The sequence below is a fragment of the Silene latifolia genome, chromosome 11 (assembly GCF_048544455.1).
Source record: "Silene latifolia isolate original U9 population chromosome 11, ASM4854445v1, whole genome shotgun sequence".
Lineage (NCBI taxonomy): Eukaryota > Viridiplantae > Streptophyta > Magnoliopsida > Caryophyllales > Caryophyllaceae > Silene > Silene latifolia.
The window spans coordinates 48,434,230-48,450,455 of NC_133536.1; the positions used below are offsets into that span (position 1 = coordinate 48,434,230).

At 38.3% G+C, this 16,226-nt stretch overlaps 1 protein-coding gene across 1 annotated transcript; it reads right to left on the reverse strand.

Moving 5' to 3' along the window:
- Window positions 1-280: 280 nt before the first annotated feature.
- Window positions 281-823, reverse strand: LOC141613360 (uncharacterized). The gene has a single exon (XM_074432093.1). The coding sequence runs from the start codon at window positions 821-823 to the stop codon at window positions 281-283; it is 543 nt and encodes a 180-aa protein (XP_074288194.1).
- Between the last annotated feature and the right edge of the window lie 15,403 nt (window positions 824-16,226).

The window sequence follows — 16,226 nt, forward strand, 5'->3', positions numbered from 1 at the left end:
TGATTCTTACTTGATGGTAACCTTGCCTTCGATCTTTTGAGAATAATTTGGCTCCACTAAGCTCATCCAAGATGTCATCAAGCCTAGGTATAAGAAACCTATACTTGATGGTAATGTTGTTGATGGCTCTACTATCCGTGCACATTTTCCAAGAACCATCTTTCTTTGGCACTAGCAAGACCAGAACCGCACATGGGCTAAGAGACTCTCTCACAAAGCCCTTGCTCATAAGCTCTCCAATTTGCTGTTGTAATTCTTGAGTAGATTTAGGATGACTCCTTTAAGCGACTTTGTTAGGTAAAGTAGCCCCCATAATGAAATCAATTTGATGCTCAATGCCTCTAAGATGAGGCAAGCCACTAGGAAGCTCACTAGGAAATACATCTTCATAGGAACCAACCAACTCTTTAACCTCATTAGGAAGGGACATCTCTTGCCATTCAAGCAAGTCTTTAGCAATAAGAACATAGACATCCTCTTCTCCTTTCAACTTTTGCAACATTTCGGCCTCATTAATCAATAGGACTTCTCTTAAAGGCTCAAGCATGGATAGTGGTGTAGACGGTTTGATGGACGGTGGTAATGGTGATAAAATGATCTTTCTTGAGCCAAATTTGAAAGTATAAGGGTTGTCTTTCCCATAATGAACCGAATACCTATCAAACTTCCAAGGCCTACCATGTATAATATGGCAACCATCCATAGGTATAACATCACAAAGAGCCTCATTTATGTAGTTTTTGCCAATGGAGAATGATACCAAGCATTGTTTATCAGCCTTTACCTCGGCCCTTTGTTGAGCCACCTCAATTTGTAAGGACATGGGTGGTCTTATGTAGGTAAGGATAACTTCTCAACAAGAGTACTAGAGGCCACATTAGTACAACTCCCACCATCAATGATTAGATTACAAACTCTTCCCTTGATGGTGCACCTAGACCGAAATATTTGTTGTCTTTGGTCCATTTATAATGGTTGGGGTTGTGTGTGCATTATCCTCCAAGTGACCAAGCTAAGACCCGCATCCGGCATCACCAACTCATCCTCCATCGGTTCCACGTCCTCCTCATCCTCATCACAAACAAGAATCTCATCATCTCCCCAGTGAACCACCTCAAAGCTACTAAGGGCTCTCTGGGTAGGACACTCTTTAGCAAAGTGATCATAACCTTGGCATTGGAGCATTTTTTTAGGCCAACGGTTTTTCTTTGTGAGGATTCAGGTGCCTTGCCTTTGTCAAGCATAGGAGTTTTGGTTTGGGTGTTGGTTTTTTTGGGCTTAGTCTCGGCAGGCGGGGGTGTCTAGGGGCTGTTTTGGGCACAGTTTTTGAGTTAGTGGTCTTTCCCTTACCCATTTTATCAACCCTCAAGGCCAAGTTCACGACCTCATCAAAGGACCAAACTTGATGCATTCTAACTCTACAAGCAATCTTATCATCCAATCCTTCCACAAACCTAGCAATATTTTGTTCGGGTTTCTCATTCATTTCACATTGCAAAGTGAGTTGTTCAAAGTCTCTAAGGTAGGATTCAAGGGGCTGTTGGTCTTGCTTAAGTTGTGTGAGCCTAATGAACATATCTTGGGTGTAGTCTTTAGGCACAAACTTTTCTTTAAGCTTCTTTTTCAACTTTAGCCAAGACTTAATAGGTTCCTTACCACCCCTTCTTCTTTGGTTCTTTATGTTTTCATACTAAAGTGAAGCATAGCCTTTAAGTTTTAGGATAACAACTTTAAAAGACTTAGCATCCGAGTATGCTTTAAACTCAAAGACTCTTTCAATGGTTCTAAACAAATCTAGCAAATCCTCGGGGTTTAAACTACCATAAAAATCAGGAATTTCTACCTTTAAGTCTTTGTTGTGCTCTTCTTGGAAGGCCTCGAACATGGACTCCTCCGAATCCGACAATGCCTCATCTTCATGGTTGCCTTGACCTCTTACTCTTCCAATGAGACCACGGCCTCTACCCCTACCACGAGGTGGCCGGTCTTCCAACTCTTGTTAGTGTTGGAATGTTAGCCATGATAGCATTGAAAGACTCCAAAATTAGGTCGCATTTTTCAGAAAGTTGTGTCATTAGGTTTTTAATTCCCGTGAGCCTTTCATCACTCATGGTTGTTTTTTGTATTTTTGTTGTAGTTAGGATATAATGAACTCACAAGAAAGGCTTTTCCCAAGACTAACTGTAATACCACGGTTTCTAAGTCCAGTTTACTCGACCGAATAGGGCTAACTCGACCGAGTAGTGTGTCGTGTGTTTTCTAGTCAGGTTTCTGCCCAGGAACACTCGGCCGAGTAGGGTGTACTCGACCGAGTAACCGGTCTAACGGGTTATTTCTACGTTTTGATTAAAATGATTTGAGAAGTATAAATAACGTGTTGAGTAGTTTCTAATAAGTTTCTAAATCATTATTTTACAAAACCTAACGACGCTCTAAACTTCTCGAATCATCTTCATCCTTTCCTAAGCCAAGGTTGATCTATTGTGAGCTTTTGGATCTCGTTTTCCGTGTCGATTGTGTTTCTAAGAGTCTAGTATTCCTAATCAGTTTATTCTTGTTATTGTTAGAATTTGTTCAAACCCTAATTTGGGTTAATTTGGGGGAATGGTTTATAATGATGGTATGTGATTATTGTGTGTAGGTGACGGTTGTGGACATGACCCACCTGCAGGTCCTGTTCGATCTGTGGACGTGCAACGGTCTTTTTTTAAAGCCACGCTCCGCGGCGTAAAAATGCTTTCGTCCAGATCGTTTTAGATCGGTCGGTTTCATCTCGGTAACGGTCTCGAAACGATTAGAGATGTTGGGAGTCGCCACCAAGCATTTGTGGGATGCTTGGAACCCATTCGAAATCCACTTTATACCTCGGTCAAATCGAAGCACAAAGCAGCGTTTGACATAGGTACTAAAGATAAGGAAATCGTCCCTCTTTAGCATCCTATCTCTAGAATGAATCTCGTACACCCTGGATAAGGTCGTCCACTATCCAAAGCTTCTGAGTAAGAGGTGAAGGTACGTATTGGGAAGCCCTTTAATCAGACACCCAATCCCGCCCGCGGTAGCGGCCTCTACTAATCGATCTTGGTTAGTTGAATGCAAAAGGATAAAACGATTTAAATGCATGAATGTGCATCCAATAATTTAAACCTAACATGTGAGAGCTTTCTAAGTCGGTTGATTTAATCCAAGTATCAAGTATAAGATGTCGAGTTGGATTTATGGTTGATTTGCATGCAAGACGGGAATTAAACATCCATTTACCGTATTAGGTTTATGGTGCATAACGTGATCCATTTGTCTTAGTAAAGCATTTTGCAAATATGATTTTGAATGAGCAAATAGTCATCTGATCCGTCCTATATCCGGGCTAACCGGAGTCGGGATCGTCCTGGACTAATGCTGGAAGGGGAACAGACCCTACACCAGGCAGCCATATGAGGCGCGAGCCTGGTGGCGATGCAAGGGGGTCTCCCCTGGTTTTGAAAATGAGAATTGAAAGGCCTATTTTAGGCGCGGGTCAACCTACGGTGATATGCCGTGTTCTGACCTTTGAAAAACGTTTATAAAACGTATTGAAAAATGGGTATTTGACCCGATTTGGTTTGAAAGAGTCGTTTAGACCGTATTTGTTGATTTGGGGAACGAGACTCGAATAATCATCATTATTTGATGATATTCGGTGTCGGGTTCGACTTTGACAAGCTTGACATGAATAGTTTTGAAAATAATTATGAACTAATTGTTTTAAGTTCATTTGAATATCATTAGTCGATACTCATCATCGTACCCGGGTTAAAATCCGGCATGGTATGTAGAACCAAGGATGACTTTGTGTTGGTGACTAATTTGTTTGTTTTGAAAATGTAAAGAAATGATGAAAGGCTTTAAAATACCTCCCAAAAATGAAATAAAAGGTTTTAAAATACCTTTTAAATGTTATTAACCAAATATTATCACCGAAACACGGATTTAACCGTCATGGTATGAGGAACCAAGGGTGAAAAATGTTTTATGGTTAAAACAAATAAAATAAAATTAAAGGGTTCGAAAATATTTGAAATGGTAAAAACTGGTTGCAAATATGAAAATAAATTAAAGGAAAATGACGAGAACAAACACGGTTGATTTCTGACCTGGACACCCCATTGAGGCGCGGGCAAACCGGCGAACCAAGGGGCTTCTGTCTCAGGCCAAAAATCAGTTTTGGCTCGTTTATTCCATGTTTTGGTTCATGTTATACATGTTTTAGCATGTTATAGTCATGAAACAAATAAAAACATAATAAAAGAAGGATTTTACACCCTCATACTTACATGTTTGGTTATGGCGAGTGATCGACGTAAGTGTAACAACTCGTTTGGTCGGAAAAAACTCGGTTTAAAACCGTTTTGGTAAATAAAAAGAGTGTTTTAAGATTAGTGACGGTGTAGTGGTCGAAGTGGTCGGTCAGGTGATTTAATGCACGATGACGTTACCAAACAATGTGTAAGGCTTATATTTACGATCGGTAGGTCGTAAATACGCGTCGGATTGTGACTTAAGAAGTCGAGTCGAGAATTTTAAGGGAGAAAAGAGGGGGCGGACACTCGCGTAAGTTCTCAAATGGGGGCATTTGAGGGTATTTATAGGAAAATGAGTGGTTGTGTGAGTTTTGAGCTACGTGGCCATTTGGGCTGCTCAAAGAGGCGCGAGCCACGTCGCGGGTCTTCGAGTTGTCTTGTCGCTTTCACACAAGAGCAATCATGATTTGTTCTATCCTAGGATTTGTAGTCATATATTTGGTACTTGACCATTCATAAATACGGGAAATCTTAGCATAGAAGGTTTTGAATGTTTGTTTTTTATGGTTGACTCGGTTTGACTCGTTGTTGGAGTCGGGATTTGAATTTTTGAGTCGGTTTTTGGTCCGGTGTCGGTTTTGACTCTAGTTAGTGTCATTGCGACCCCGTCGTCATGCATTAAACACTCCAGGTATTTTTGAAATGTTTTATTTTCGAAATCGTTTTAGGTTTTCCGACGTAAAGTTGTACACAAACTGTCGATCAAACGCCGCGATTCCAAAACATGTTATAGTCCGATAATCATCGGGTGTTTGTTGGAGTCTCAGAAGATACTGGGTATCTACAGAGCCCCCACTTTGAGTGAGGCTTGGACAGGGCAAAAGTCAAAGTAGAGCCCCCAGGTCAATCGAAGATTACAACCTGGAGACCCAAGCGACGTCGAGGCGGCTCGAAAGGATTCGGGCCAAGGACCTGCCGTCGGGAAGGGCGACGCCAAGGCGACTCGGGGTTACGAGCCAAGGACCGGTTGTCGGGAACAGTTTAGAGTCTGTCGACTATCCGTGCGGGTCGTTTAAAGTCTGTTAGACTACGTACAAAGGCTCACCAGCTACAAGAAGGAGTCATACCTGAGGCATCTTCGGATACGTCCTTGCATGTTTGCGGATAAAGGCTCGCCAACTGTGGTGCGTAGTAAGGCTCGCCAACTGTGGTGCGTAGTAAGGCTCGCCAGCCGCGATGCGTAGTAAGGATTGCCAGCCATGGTGCATACCTGAGGAGGGCTCGCCAGCCGCGACGCATTGTAAGGCTCGCCAGCCATGGTGCGGTCGGTTGATCGACCGTGAGAATAGCCGCATCGGATGGGCTTGTTTTGAAAGTAGCGAACTCGTGATGCCGCCGTGGAAATAGTGAGTTTTGAATTTCACTATCAATGCTGCCGAAATAAGCGGGTTCCGCGAGAAAGCCCCCTGTTGACATTTGGAGGAATAGTGAATTTGGAACTTTCACTATTCATTGCTTTTTGAATTTGAAGTGGCGGTTTTAATCGCCGTTTGTTTGAGTTTTGAAGGAAATAGCAAATTTTGAATTTTGCTATCGCGTTTGGAGTGACGGTTTATGTGCCGCCGTTGACATCTGAAGGAAATAGTGAATTTGGAATCTTCACTATTATTTTTGAAATGACGGTTTATGTGCCGCCTTTGACATGTGTGGGAAATAGTGAATTTGGAATCTTCACCATTATTTTTGAAGTGACGGTTTATGTGCCGCCGTTTGAAATTCGAAAAAATAGTGAATTTGAGTTTTCACTATTATTTTGAAATTGACGGTTTTAATTGTCGTCGTTTGAATTTTGAGGAAATAGTGTATTTATATTTTCACTATTTGTTTTTGTATTTGAGAAAACGACGGTCCTGAAGGTCGTCGATGAAAATTTGAAGTTTGTGATGTGGGAATTGGGCCAAATCCCAAAATTCACTGAATAGAGCAAGGGGAAGCCTGGTTTAGGCACGAGCCACCTGGCGACCAAAGGGGCTTCCCTATTTTTCTGTAAAAGACGTGAGGCTTGGCTGCTCGTCATTCATCATTCATCTTCAACCTTTCGACACAAGAAAACCCAAAAAACGCCATTGTTGGTCCTTTAGCTTGCTTTCATTTGCGCCGATATCATCAATGTCATCTCAAGGTACGTATTTCCTCATGAATCCATTTAAATTTGTTGGTCATTTGACAAATTGAATTACGGCGAAAGTTTTACCCTAGAAAATCGATTTGGGCGTTTTTTATTGAGCCCATTTCAAGTGAAATTGATGATTGTATTAGGTTAGAAACCTGTTTAGGAGTATAGGGGTGCTTTTAGTTTGCATTTTGGTCCCCGTTCCCGCTCCCTATGTTCGAAAAACGTGAGTGAGGTGAGAAACCGTCTCATCTCACAATGCCAAGTTTATTTGCTTGGATAATGGGCCCCACTAGGTTGCATTGTAGTCGAGAAAGACCGTATTTGCCATTGTGGACCTTTGTTGGGTATTGTGGGCAAAAATTGGATTTTTGCCTTTTGTGACAGTCTTATGTCTGACAAAATAAGCGCCTGTTTGGGCTTGAATTGAGTCAGTTTGCCTTGAAATGGACCTTATTGGTAGTTTAGGTCCCCTTGAGGCGTGATAAAATCACGTTTGCCTCTTTGCGGTCGTTTTTGAATTTTTGACCGGCTTGTGCTCAGATTGGCGTATAAATTGCCTTTTTGAGCCGTAGAAAAATTCCTCATCGCATTGGGAATGTATTTTGGGCTGTTGGCGGACCTTGTGTGGGTCTTGAGATGCCATTTTTGTTTGCTGTTTTGACTCGTCTTTTGCTTGAAAAGAAGGGCGAGTCGTTTTTGTGCGTTTTTTTGTGAATTGTTTTTGTTTTGTTTGGTTGGGTTTGGGCGGGGTTGCCCTTGATTTGCTTTGCAGGTTGTTTTTTGTTCCGGGTTTGTCCGATTTACGCCGTCATAATGCCGAAATTTCGGCTGACATTTTTTGTTTGTTCTTTTGATCGCAGGGTACCATTTGGGACCTATGGGGTCCGTTGTTGAGGTTTTGGAAGAGGATGATGATCCCGGAGGAGCTGCAGTGACCGAGGAGGCTGCCGGATCCAAGGCGGTGGTGGAGGATGCTTCCGTAGAGGAGGAGAGGCGGCTGATGTGGCCGGCTTGTCCTTTTCATTGTGGCTCATAGACAAGATGGCTGATGATTGGGGGTCAGCACCGGGGTGGTGCGTCGCATCATGGTCCTTGGCCTCCTTATCATCTGAAGTCTGCCAGACACTGTCTTTATTTTTGTCGTGGAGCAGGAACGAGGTATTACCATAATGCTAACCACCTCTGCTTCCGTTGTTGCTCCTCTGTTTCTTGTGTTCTCCCTTTCTTTTCTGTTTGAGAGGATAAAGTGTGCTTAGTTCGGTAGGCGGCGGATAGCCCCCAGTTCGTTGTCTTAGGCTAGTGTCTGTATGATAGATGGTTGTTTTAGGCCAGTGTATGTATGATAGATGGTTGTTTTAGGCCAGTGTCTGTATGATAGATGTCTGTACTGGATCCTGTTTGTATGGTCAGTTGTCCGTATCAAACGTGTGTCGATGTGTTTTGCGTGAGGCGGTTTGTATATATGTGTTTTGGATTGTGGTTCATTTGTGATTTTGGCCTTTTTTGTGTTGTGTTTCGGAGGAGCGCTGTCGGCTGTCAATTCTCCTTCTGTTTTGCACTAGTCCCTGCATCGTTAGTGTAGAAAACAGGCAACAGATAGCACATATACATAAACGCAAACACATAAAAGCATTTGATTGAAAAACAAAAATTAACCAAGATGACTTGAAGTTAAAATTTGAAATTTGAAATGATATGATATTTGAAAATTCCGCGACAAGTCGTCACTTTAGATAAAAGGAATTAATTTGAAAATTGAGCAATTAACTCGTGTCGTGTGATACGTGCCTAATGTATAGTCTTTTTGGCCTATTTCAGCACGTATTTCTATGCATTTCTATACTGTTTTTATAATATTTTGCCCCGAATTGGCTACTTTGGTGTATTTGGTCCTTTTTGTAGGAATGATCGCGGAAGTAGCGGAACCATACTCCTTTTCGTCCTTTTTGCATGCATTTAGAGGAGACGGGATTGTCCCAGAGTGAGATATTGCACTTGGAAGCATCGTTGCACGCATTACGAGGCACTTGGGTGAAGACGTGAGCTGAATTGAAGATACAAGTGCTCGATCGAGTTGTTTGCTGGTCGATCGAGTGGTTTCCAGGCCCCCTAATGCTCGATCGAGCTACTCCTTAGTCGATCGAGTAAGCTTCACATGACCAAGTCCTCGATCGAGTGACCTGTTGGTCGATCGAGGGACTTCTGCTGAGATGTTGGTCGATCGAGTGGTTTAATCCACTCGATCGAGAGGTTTTCGACATTATGGGCTTTAATTCAGTCCGTGTGTTTAATTATTTCGCTAAACATTGTTTGTTTTCCTATTTAACCTACGTTTAACTAGGTTATTAGGCATCATCTCTTTTACTATCTTTGGATACTAGAAAACTCTCTACTGAAACTTAATTACGTTGCTCTCATTCTTCTTTACTGCTACTTTCGTTTCGGATTATTATTGCTCGGATTTCGTTGTTCTTTACGCCGGATTCGCTCAGATTGTAATCTTTCCCTTCTCTTTATTATTAATAATCACTTGTTGCCTTTAATTCTTGTTTATGTTATCATTCTTTCTTGCCCTAATTTCCGTTATTGCATTTTATTATTATTTCGTTATGTCTTCTGCTGGAAACTTATTTGCTGTTAGATTAATTACGAACATGAGTAGCTAAACCCCTTCATGTCGGGATTAGGGGACCTACGGTAGAAATGTGACGATGTAGTAAATGAATTAGACGGATTAATCGCGAGATTCTGTCACTATAGCAATTTAACTGTAATTCCCGACCTAGTTGAGTGCACGCTTCTATGTCACCCATTAATCTGGCTAAATTTGATCCTGGATCGAAAGATTGGACTAAATAGGCTTGCTATAAACAGTAGACTACCCTAATGAGGACGAAAGTTAAGTTAGTGGTATTTTAGGATAGAAAGTGGACCGAAAGGACCTTTTAACATCCGTCTCACACCTAGTTCGTCTGAATCATTTACAGCTGAGTCACAGGACTACCGTAGTGAACCGAATTCCCGACATGTCCCTCTTTTATTGATAGTTTTAAATCACTTTCCTGCTTTACTGCTCTCTACTTTATTTCTCTTTCCTTTCAACTCCGTAGTTTAGGAACCAAATTCAATTCAACACCAATTGTTACCATAGGATTAAAATTAGATAGCTGTAGTTGCATTACCTCCCTGTGGATTCGATACTCGACTGCCTCTGCTACATTTTAGTTGAGACCGTTAGGTTTTATTTTTGACAGGTACGCGACAGACGTGTCAAATTTTGGCGCCGTTGCCGGGGAGGCAATTGTTCAATTTACTAGCTGTTTTATTTTTAATTCTTGTTTTAGTTTAAGGAACATCGTTCCTTAGACTATTCTTATATCTTGTCTGTAGTTTCTTCTTATGCGCAGGTCGCAAGGTGGTCCACTACTACCTTTTGATCCCGAGATTGAGAGATCTCTGCACGTAAAAAGGAGACTATTTCAAGAACAACAGGCAGAGGAAGAGCCTAGTTCTCGTGGTAGCTTTTACGAGAACGAGCTTTTCGAGGAGAATCCACCGTCTTCTCCGCCCAATTCATCAGTTGAATCTATTACCTTCCCAGATTTTCCCGAAATGGCTGAGGAAGCAACCATTGCTAGTCACTCCGAGCCCACGGCTGGCAATCTCTATAAGGGGTTCGAATTACCGGGAGATGCTAGGAAGTTCGAGCCAAAGCCTGCATACATTAATATGGTCGAGAAAAATCAGTTCGGGGGAGCTGCAACTGAAGATGCAGCTCAGCATATGGAGACCTTCATTGATTACTGCTGCTCCATACCTCCACCTACCGGCGTGACAGCTGATCAGATAAAAGAAACCATGTTCATCTTCTCACTCCGCGATGCTGCAAGGGAGTGGTATAGGGATTTGGACCGAGCTGCTCACGGCATAACGGATTGGAATTCGCTAGCATTGGCGTTCTATAAGAAGTACTTCTCTGCTTCGAGAACCATCGCCATTAGAGCTCAGATAACAAGTTTCAAACAAGGGCCTGACGAGAACTTCCACGAGGCATGGCTTTGATTTAAGAAACTAGTACGGACCATACCGCATCATGGTTTCGAAAAATGGAGTTTGTGCAACCATTTTTACAATGGTTTATATGATGATCAGAAGGCTATTTTAGATACTGCAGCCAATGGTCGATTTGCTGACAACTTGGGAGCAACCAAAGGGTGGAAGATCATAGATGATTTAGCCACTCATAGGGCTGAATATGGGAATTCAAGAGGAAACCAAAGGAGAGCCGCTGAATCCTCTTCAGTAGCCGCATTAGAAGCCCTAACCGCGAGGTTTGACAAGTATGAACTAGGGGGAGCTCTCAAGGGAGGGATGTACCAGGTTAATGTTGGAAATGTGTCCTCAACAATAGTGCGATCACATGATTTAAATATCATTATTAAATCTCATTTTAAGAATACATGTGGGATGTAATATTTTACAGTCAACTGGTCCACACATATCGGTAATGATTGGCTGACTAGAGTTTGACATTACTGTCGTGCGACGGTGGTGATCAGTTGATCCCCTTAGGTCATACCTAAAGGGTAACACTCTTAATTGATTATTTAATTGATCGTATGACGATGCGAGTTAATTAAATTACTTAAAATTGACGGACGATTTTGGAAGTAATATTTACGTGTCTTATTATATTTGATTATAATAGGATACGGTCTGAGTAATCGAACTGTTTTATTACTTAGATGAAATTATTGTTTACGAAAACAATTGAAACGGAATGAATAAATTATTATAAATACAGAATGTTGTAATTTATAATTCGGAAAACACTTTTGGTACAAGTAATTATGAATTACAATGATAATTTTTATAAGTGACATATTTTATTAATATGTTGATTTTTAATGGTTAAAAATACATTTTATAAATGAGATACCATGAAATGTGTCACATGTGACATATTGACAAAATCACAAATAAAACGGACTCATCCATTTTAAGTGAGTGTACCGAAAATGGAGGGAGCTTTAGGATCAAATTGTGTTGATTATTTATAAGTGGAAAACACAATTATGAAGACTACTCATAGCCTTGCATACATAGCCTTCTCTTGGGAAGAAAAGGAGAGCATGCATTGGGCTCTCTCTCCTTCCCTTTTTCGGTTTTCCAAATGTAGATGAGCAAAATGTTTTTGCTTATTTTACACACTAACACTACATGCAATAGTTAGTGTATTATTCATTCTTTACACATTTTTATTTTCTAAAGTAAGAAATAAAAATTTCCTCTCTACATCTCATAAAATTAGAGAGACATAAACTCCAAATTATTCCTCTATTGTTACCGAAATAATAGAGTACCAAATACATTTTTGGGTCAATTTTAGTAAGATTATTATTATTCTAGATCAAGTAATATTAATCTATTAAGGGGTTATCTTGGGTATTCATCTTTGGGAGAGATCCTATACTTGGATCTTGGTTCTTCTATTCAAGGATAGCACAAGAACAAGAGAGAAAGGTGATCTCTCTTGTACCCATAAAATCCGAAAACAACAATGTAAGAACATGATTTCTTCTCTTTTATTATATTGTTTGCATGCATAAAATCCACATTTAATTTTATGACAAATTAATTTTGACATATAAGAGTATGTTAGTATGTATATGAATCTACATTTCCTTCAATCGGTATCAAGAGCCACGGTTTTTTGCATGCAAATCGGTTAAAAGTTTTTCCGAGTTATAAGAATAACAAATAAAACTTGTAAAATTTGTGTTATTATGATATATCACGAGATTAATCCATGCATGTTAATATTTCTGGTCCTAAAATGTTTTAGGATATTTTGGTTAATTTTACGGATTTTATTGTTCATATTTTACAATAATGGCATTTAAATATGATATTATGAGTAAAAATGTCTTTTTTGGTCTAAAATTAGCTATACTTCGAATTTTAAGTTGGTTTTTGGATATGTTGTTACATATATTATTTTGAGATAACCTGTAAATTTTCATAATTTTTGGACTTGTTATGCTCGAAAAATGAATTTTTCATTATTAAATTCGGATTTAGGTGAAAAATAGGTTAATATGAGTTAAATTTCGAATCTGGTCATAGTTTTTTAATATGTTGTCACATGCAATTTTACAAGATGTGTGTAAAATAATTGGCTATAAAGAAGTCTTTTGCATGATTTATGGATTTTTGAAGAAAAATATCATAAATAGTGACATTATTAGTGAAAAATTAATAAAACATAATCTATGACTTAGGAAAAACGTCTAATGTTGCATTTTATTATCTTTTTCAGATCTAAAATTGAAAAGTTAATGAAAATAATTTTTCCATGTTTTTATGATTATTTTATTAAAAATCGATAAACCGCAACATTGTTTTTCCGGTAAATTTTCGAAATTTTTAACCTAAGGTTTTTGAACATTATGAGTGTCATGGAATTTTTCCAGAATGTTCATGAATTTAAATTTCAAATTTCAAATTTATTTGAAATTTTGTGATTTATTTGAAGTTTAATAGCTTATTTTTGTAATTTTGGACCATTTATGAACAATTTTATAAAATATGGGTTAATTATGGTCAAATTATTAGTGAAGACTAAATTTTGAGTCCTAAGAGGTTAGGGTAATTAACTTATGCATAAATATGAGTTTATGTATTTTTGTGATTGTAAAATGTTGAAATCACGCAAATCCGTAAAAACCGAGTAATATACGATATTGGCTAATTAAAGGCGATTTAGCATAAAATTGAGCATATTCATACATATTATAATGCTGCATTTTTCTTTATGATTGTCATAATTTTAATTTATGTAATTTTGAATTATGTAATTTTACTTAGTATGGCCTTAGATTTTAATTGGTATTTCCCGAAATGTATGGGAATATCGATTCGGTTGTAATTTTATTGTGATCTCGTATCACCGTTTTGTAATTTAATAGATTTATTTTATTTTAGTTACAAATGTATAATAGGAAATTATGTAATTTATTATGTAATTTTATTCATTCCAGAGTTCCCAAAGACGGATTTCTTCAAGAATGGCGATGCATAAAGACGGTGTTACCTCGAGATGCGTGCCACAACCGAAGTTCAAGGGACCAATGGAGTTGGTTTCCGAATTTGTAATAGTTAAATAGTTTTTCTATTTTAGGAAAGGCCATACTAGGATTTATTTATCTTTATGCTTGCATTTTATTTTATGTCACATGCATCGCTAAATCGCCATAACTAAACATGCATCCTTATTTCATCGAGTTTATCGACCGTGTCAATTATAATTATCGTAGTTCACCGCTTTAGTTCACTTAAAACGTGATAGATAATAAATTGACATGACCTCTCGCTAAAACAATCAATTGAGACATAGCCTTACCAAATAGTAGAAACCATGAAAACCTATTTCGCGAGGGAGTGCGCTCGGCCCCACCGGGGTACAAACCTTGTTACGTAGGGGAAGTGGGTGATGAATGTTAATCCACCGAATTCATGTTGATAAGGGATGTATCGGCCACACCGTGCCCAAGTTAATGTGGGTTTGGATCATGGACACATTTATTCGAAATTTGGATTGAACTCAACAAAAGTATTTGATAAGGGATGTATCGGCCCCACCGTGCCCTTGTCGATGTGTTTTGGGCTAAAGATAATTGTTAATGTAATATTATCGACCAAGAGTTCTAAAAGTAGAATCGATTAAACGTTAATCCACCGAGTTATATTGACGAAGGATGTATCGGCCCACCGTGCCTAAGTCAATATGAATTTGGGTCTTGGAATCATTTATCATAGTTGGGTAGAGGTCACTATGTAAATGCTATACTTGTTTACAAGTATTATTATAACGATAAATGTTAAGTTTTCCTCTATCCCGTTGTCATATTGTTCTATTTCTTTACCACAATTCATATACGATATCATTTCGATTTTTCAAAATCTCCATTAAAACATCATAACTAAAGACAAAATATGAATTTGCTTCTAAAACCTCAATTGAACCATTGCTAAGGATCTCTTGCGAGGAGTATAGATTAATGTTATTCATTATCAAACAGGTTTTTGATTCTAGACTAACACATCTACTTACAATGGATTGTTTTTCATATACTTAAATGAATTAAGTATCTTGAAGCGATAAATTGTTTTGGTGATTAGATTTTCTGAATTCGTAATTGACCAAAATAACGCAACCACTTCAATGAAAGTTTTAAATATAAAACGAACAAATGAAGAGTAATCTTCATGAATTCAATTTTGCTTCTTAAAGCAAAGACTCATTGAAATGAGTGGGAGCATTTTCTTAAACCGTTAAGATGGGACGAGGTTCAAGGAAGTAAAGATTATAATGGAATTGATACAAGGTAATGTTAAAAGTAAAGTTGTTGAGAATAGCGATACTAAACCTATCAATCCCGACCGATAAAGTTTCCATTGTCTTAAATGTTAGATACGAGAAAGGAAACTACCCCAAATTATTGAAGAATCAACAAGTTAGTTGTGGGACATCTAATGGGACCTTCTTCGTTAAATGTTTATTTGATTAAACATAAATTTTGCTAGTATTACTTCAAATCATATTAGAAACCGGTGGTGGTTTTCATCATTATGTTTGATACATAGGATGATTAGAATATGACGACTAGCAACAATAATGTCGAGAGATAGAGTAATTGTGTACTCAATCTAGTTTTTGGATTTAAAGTTGTACTTAATTGTGACTATTAAGTGCATAAACTCTAAATAAGAATATAAACTTGTTAAGATACAAAAAGGGTTTTCACCTTTGTGACCCTATACACCACGATTTGATGTATGGCTAGCCCATTATCAAGGTGATTATATTCTAAAACAAACTAGAATGATATATCATGTAGATGATGTACGATTCAAATTGGTAACCCAAGATTAAACCTTAAATTTTGGAATGATGAACGTAAAGAGTTATCGAGTACTCTTGAAACCATTAGATTGTTAATGGTATATGCGTATCTTGTATTCAAAGCAAGATGTCTCATACCTTTTGGTTGAAAAGGAGATCGAGGTTGTAAATCATCTATCCAAAATAGGTTAATCATTATCTTTTACCAACGATTTAAGTTGACACTAATATGTTCACTTAATAAGGTAAATAGAGAAATCTTTGAAGAATTTCAAAGAGTTCAAGGAATCACGATTTAGTCGTGATGGGATTATCAAAGTGAAGACTTTGATATAAGCCAAATGAATTGTGATATAGTATCACAAATTAATCTCTCTTAACATGCATTATGGGATAATGTATGATTGGATAAGAATTCAAACGCTATTCGATAAGGTTTGAACTTCAATCAAGTCACTTTGAGTTACTTGATCCTTTTGGGGATTTTATCATTTTTGTCTAAATTATTTTTCCACTAAATCGAATCATATGAGATATAAAATGGTAAGGGTACCATGGTTGTAAGTTTTCACAAGAAACAAATGCTCATTTTCCCCTTTTCAATTATCACGAGCACGACGGGTTTGCGGCTCATGAAGCTGTCTTTCTAAAATACAAGTTTATTTCTAGAAGACAGAGTGGGAGAAATTATTCAAGAGCCACAAAGAATGCCACAAAGAACGTTATGTCGCGAGAAACTGGTCTTTCTTGGCTACATGAGACGTTTTGTGTAAGACATTGTTTCTTCAAAACCTAGGAGGTTAAATTCGTCACTTGTTAAAAATGATGAATTCATGCTACTTTTAAGAAAGTAAAGAGCTTATAA

Excerpts from the sequence above, each read along its gene's own strand:
- LOC141613360 (XM_074432093.1), bottom strand. The coding sequence starts at position 823 with ATGTCCTTACAAATTGAGGTGGCTCAACAAAGGGCCGAGGTAAAGGCT.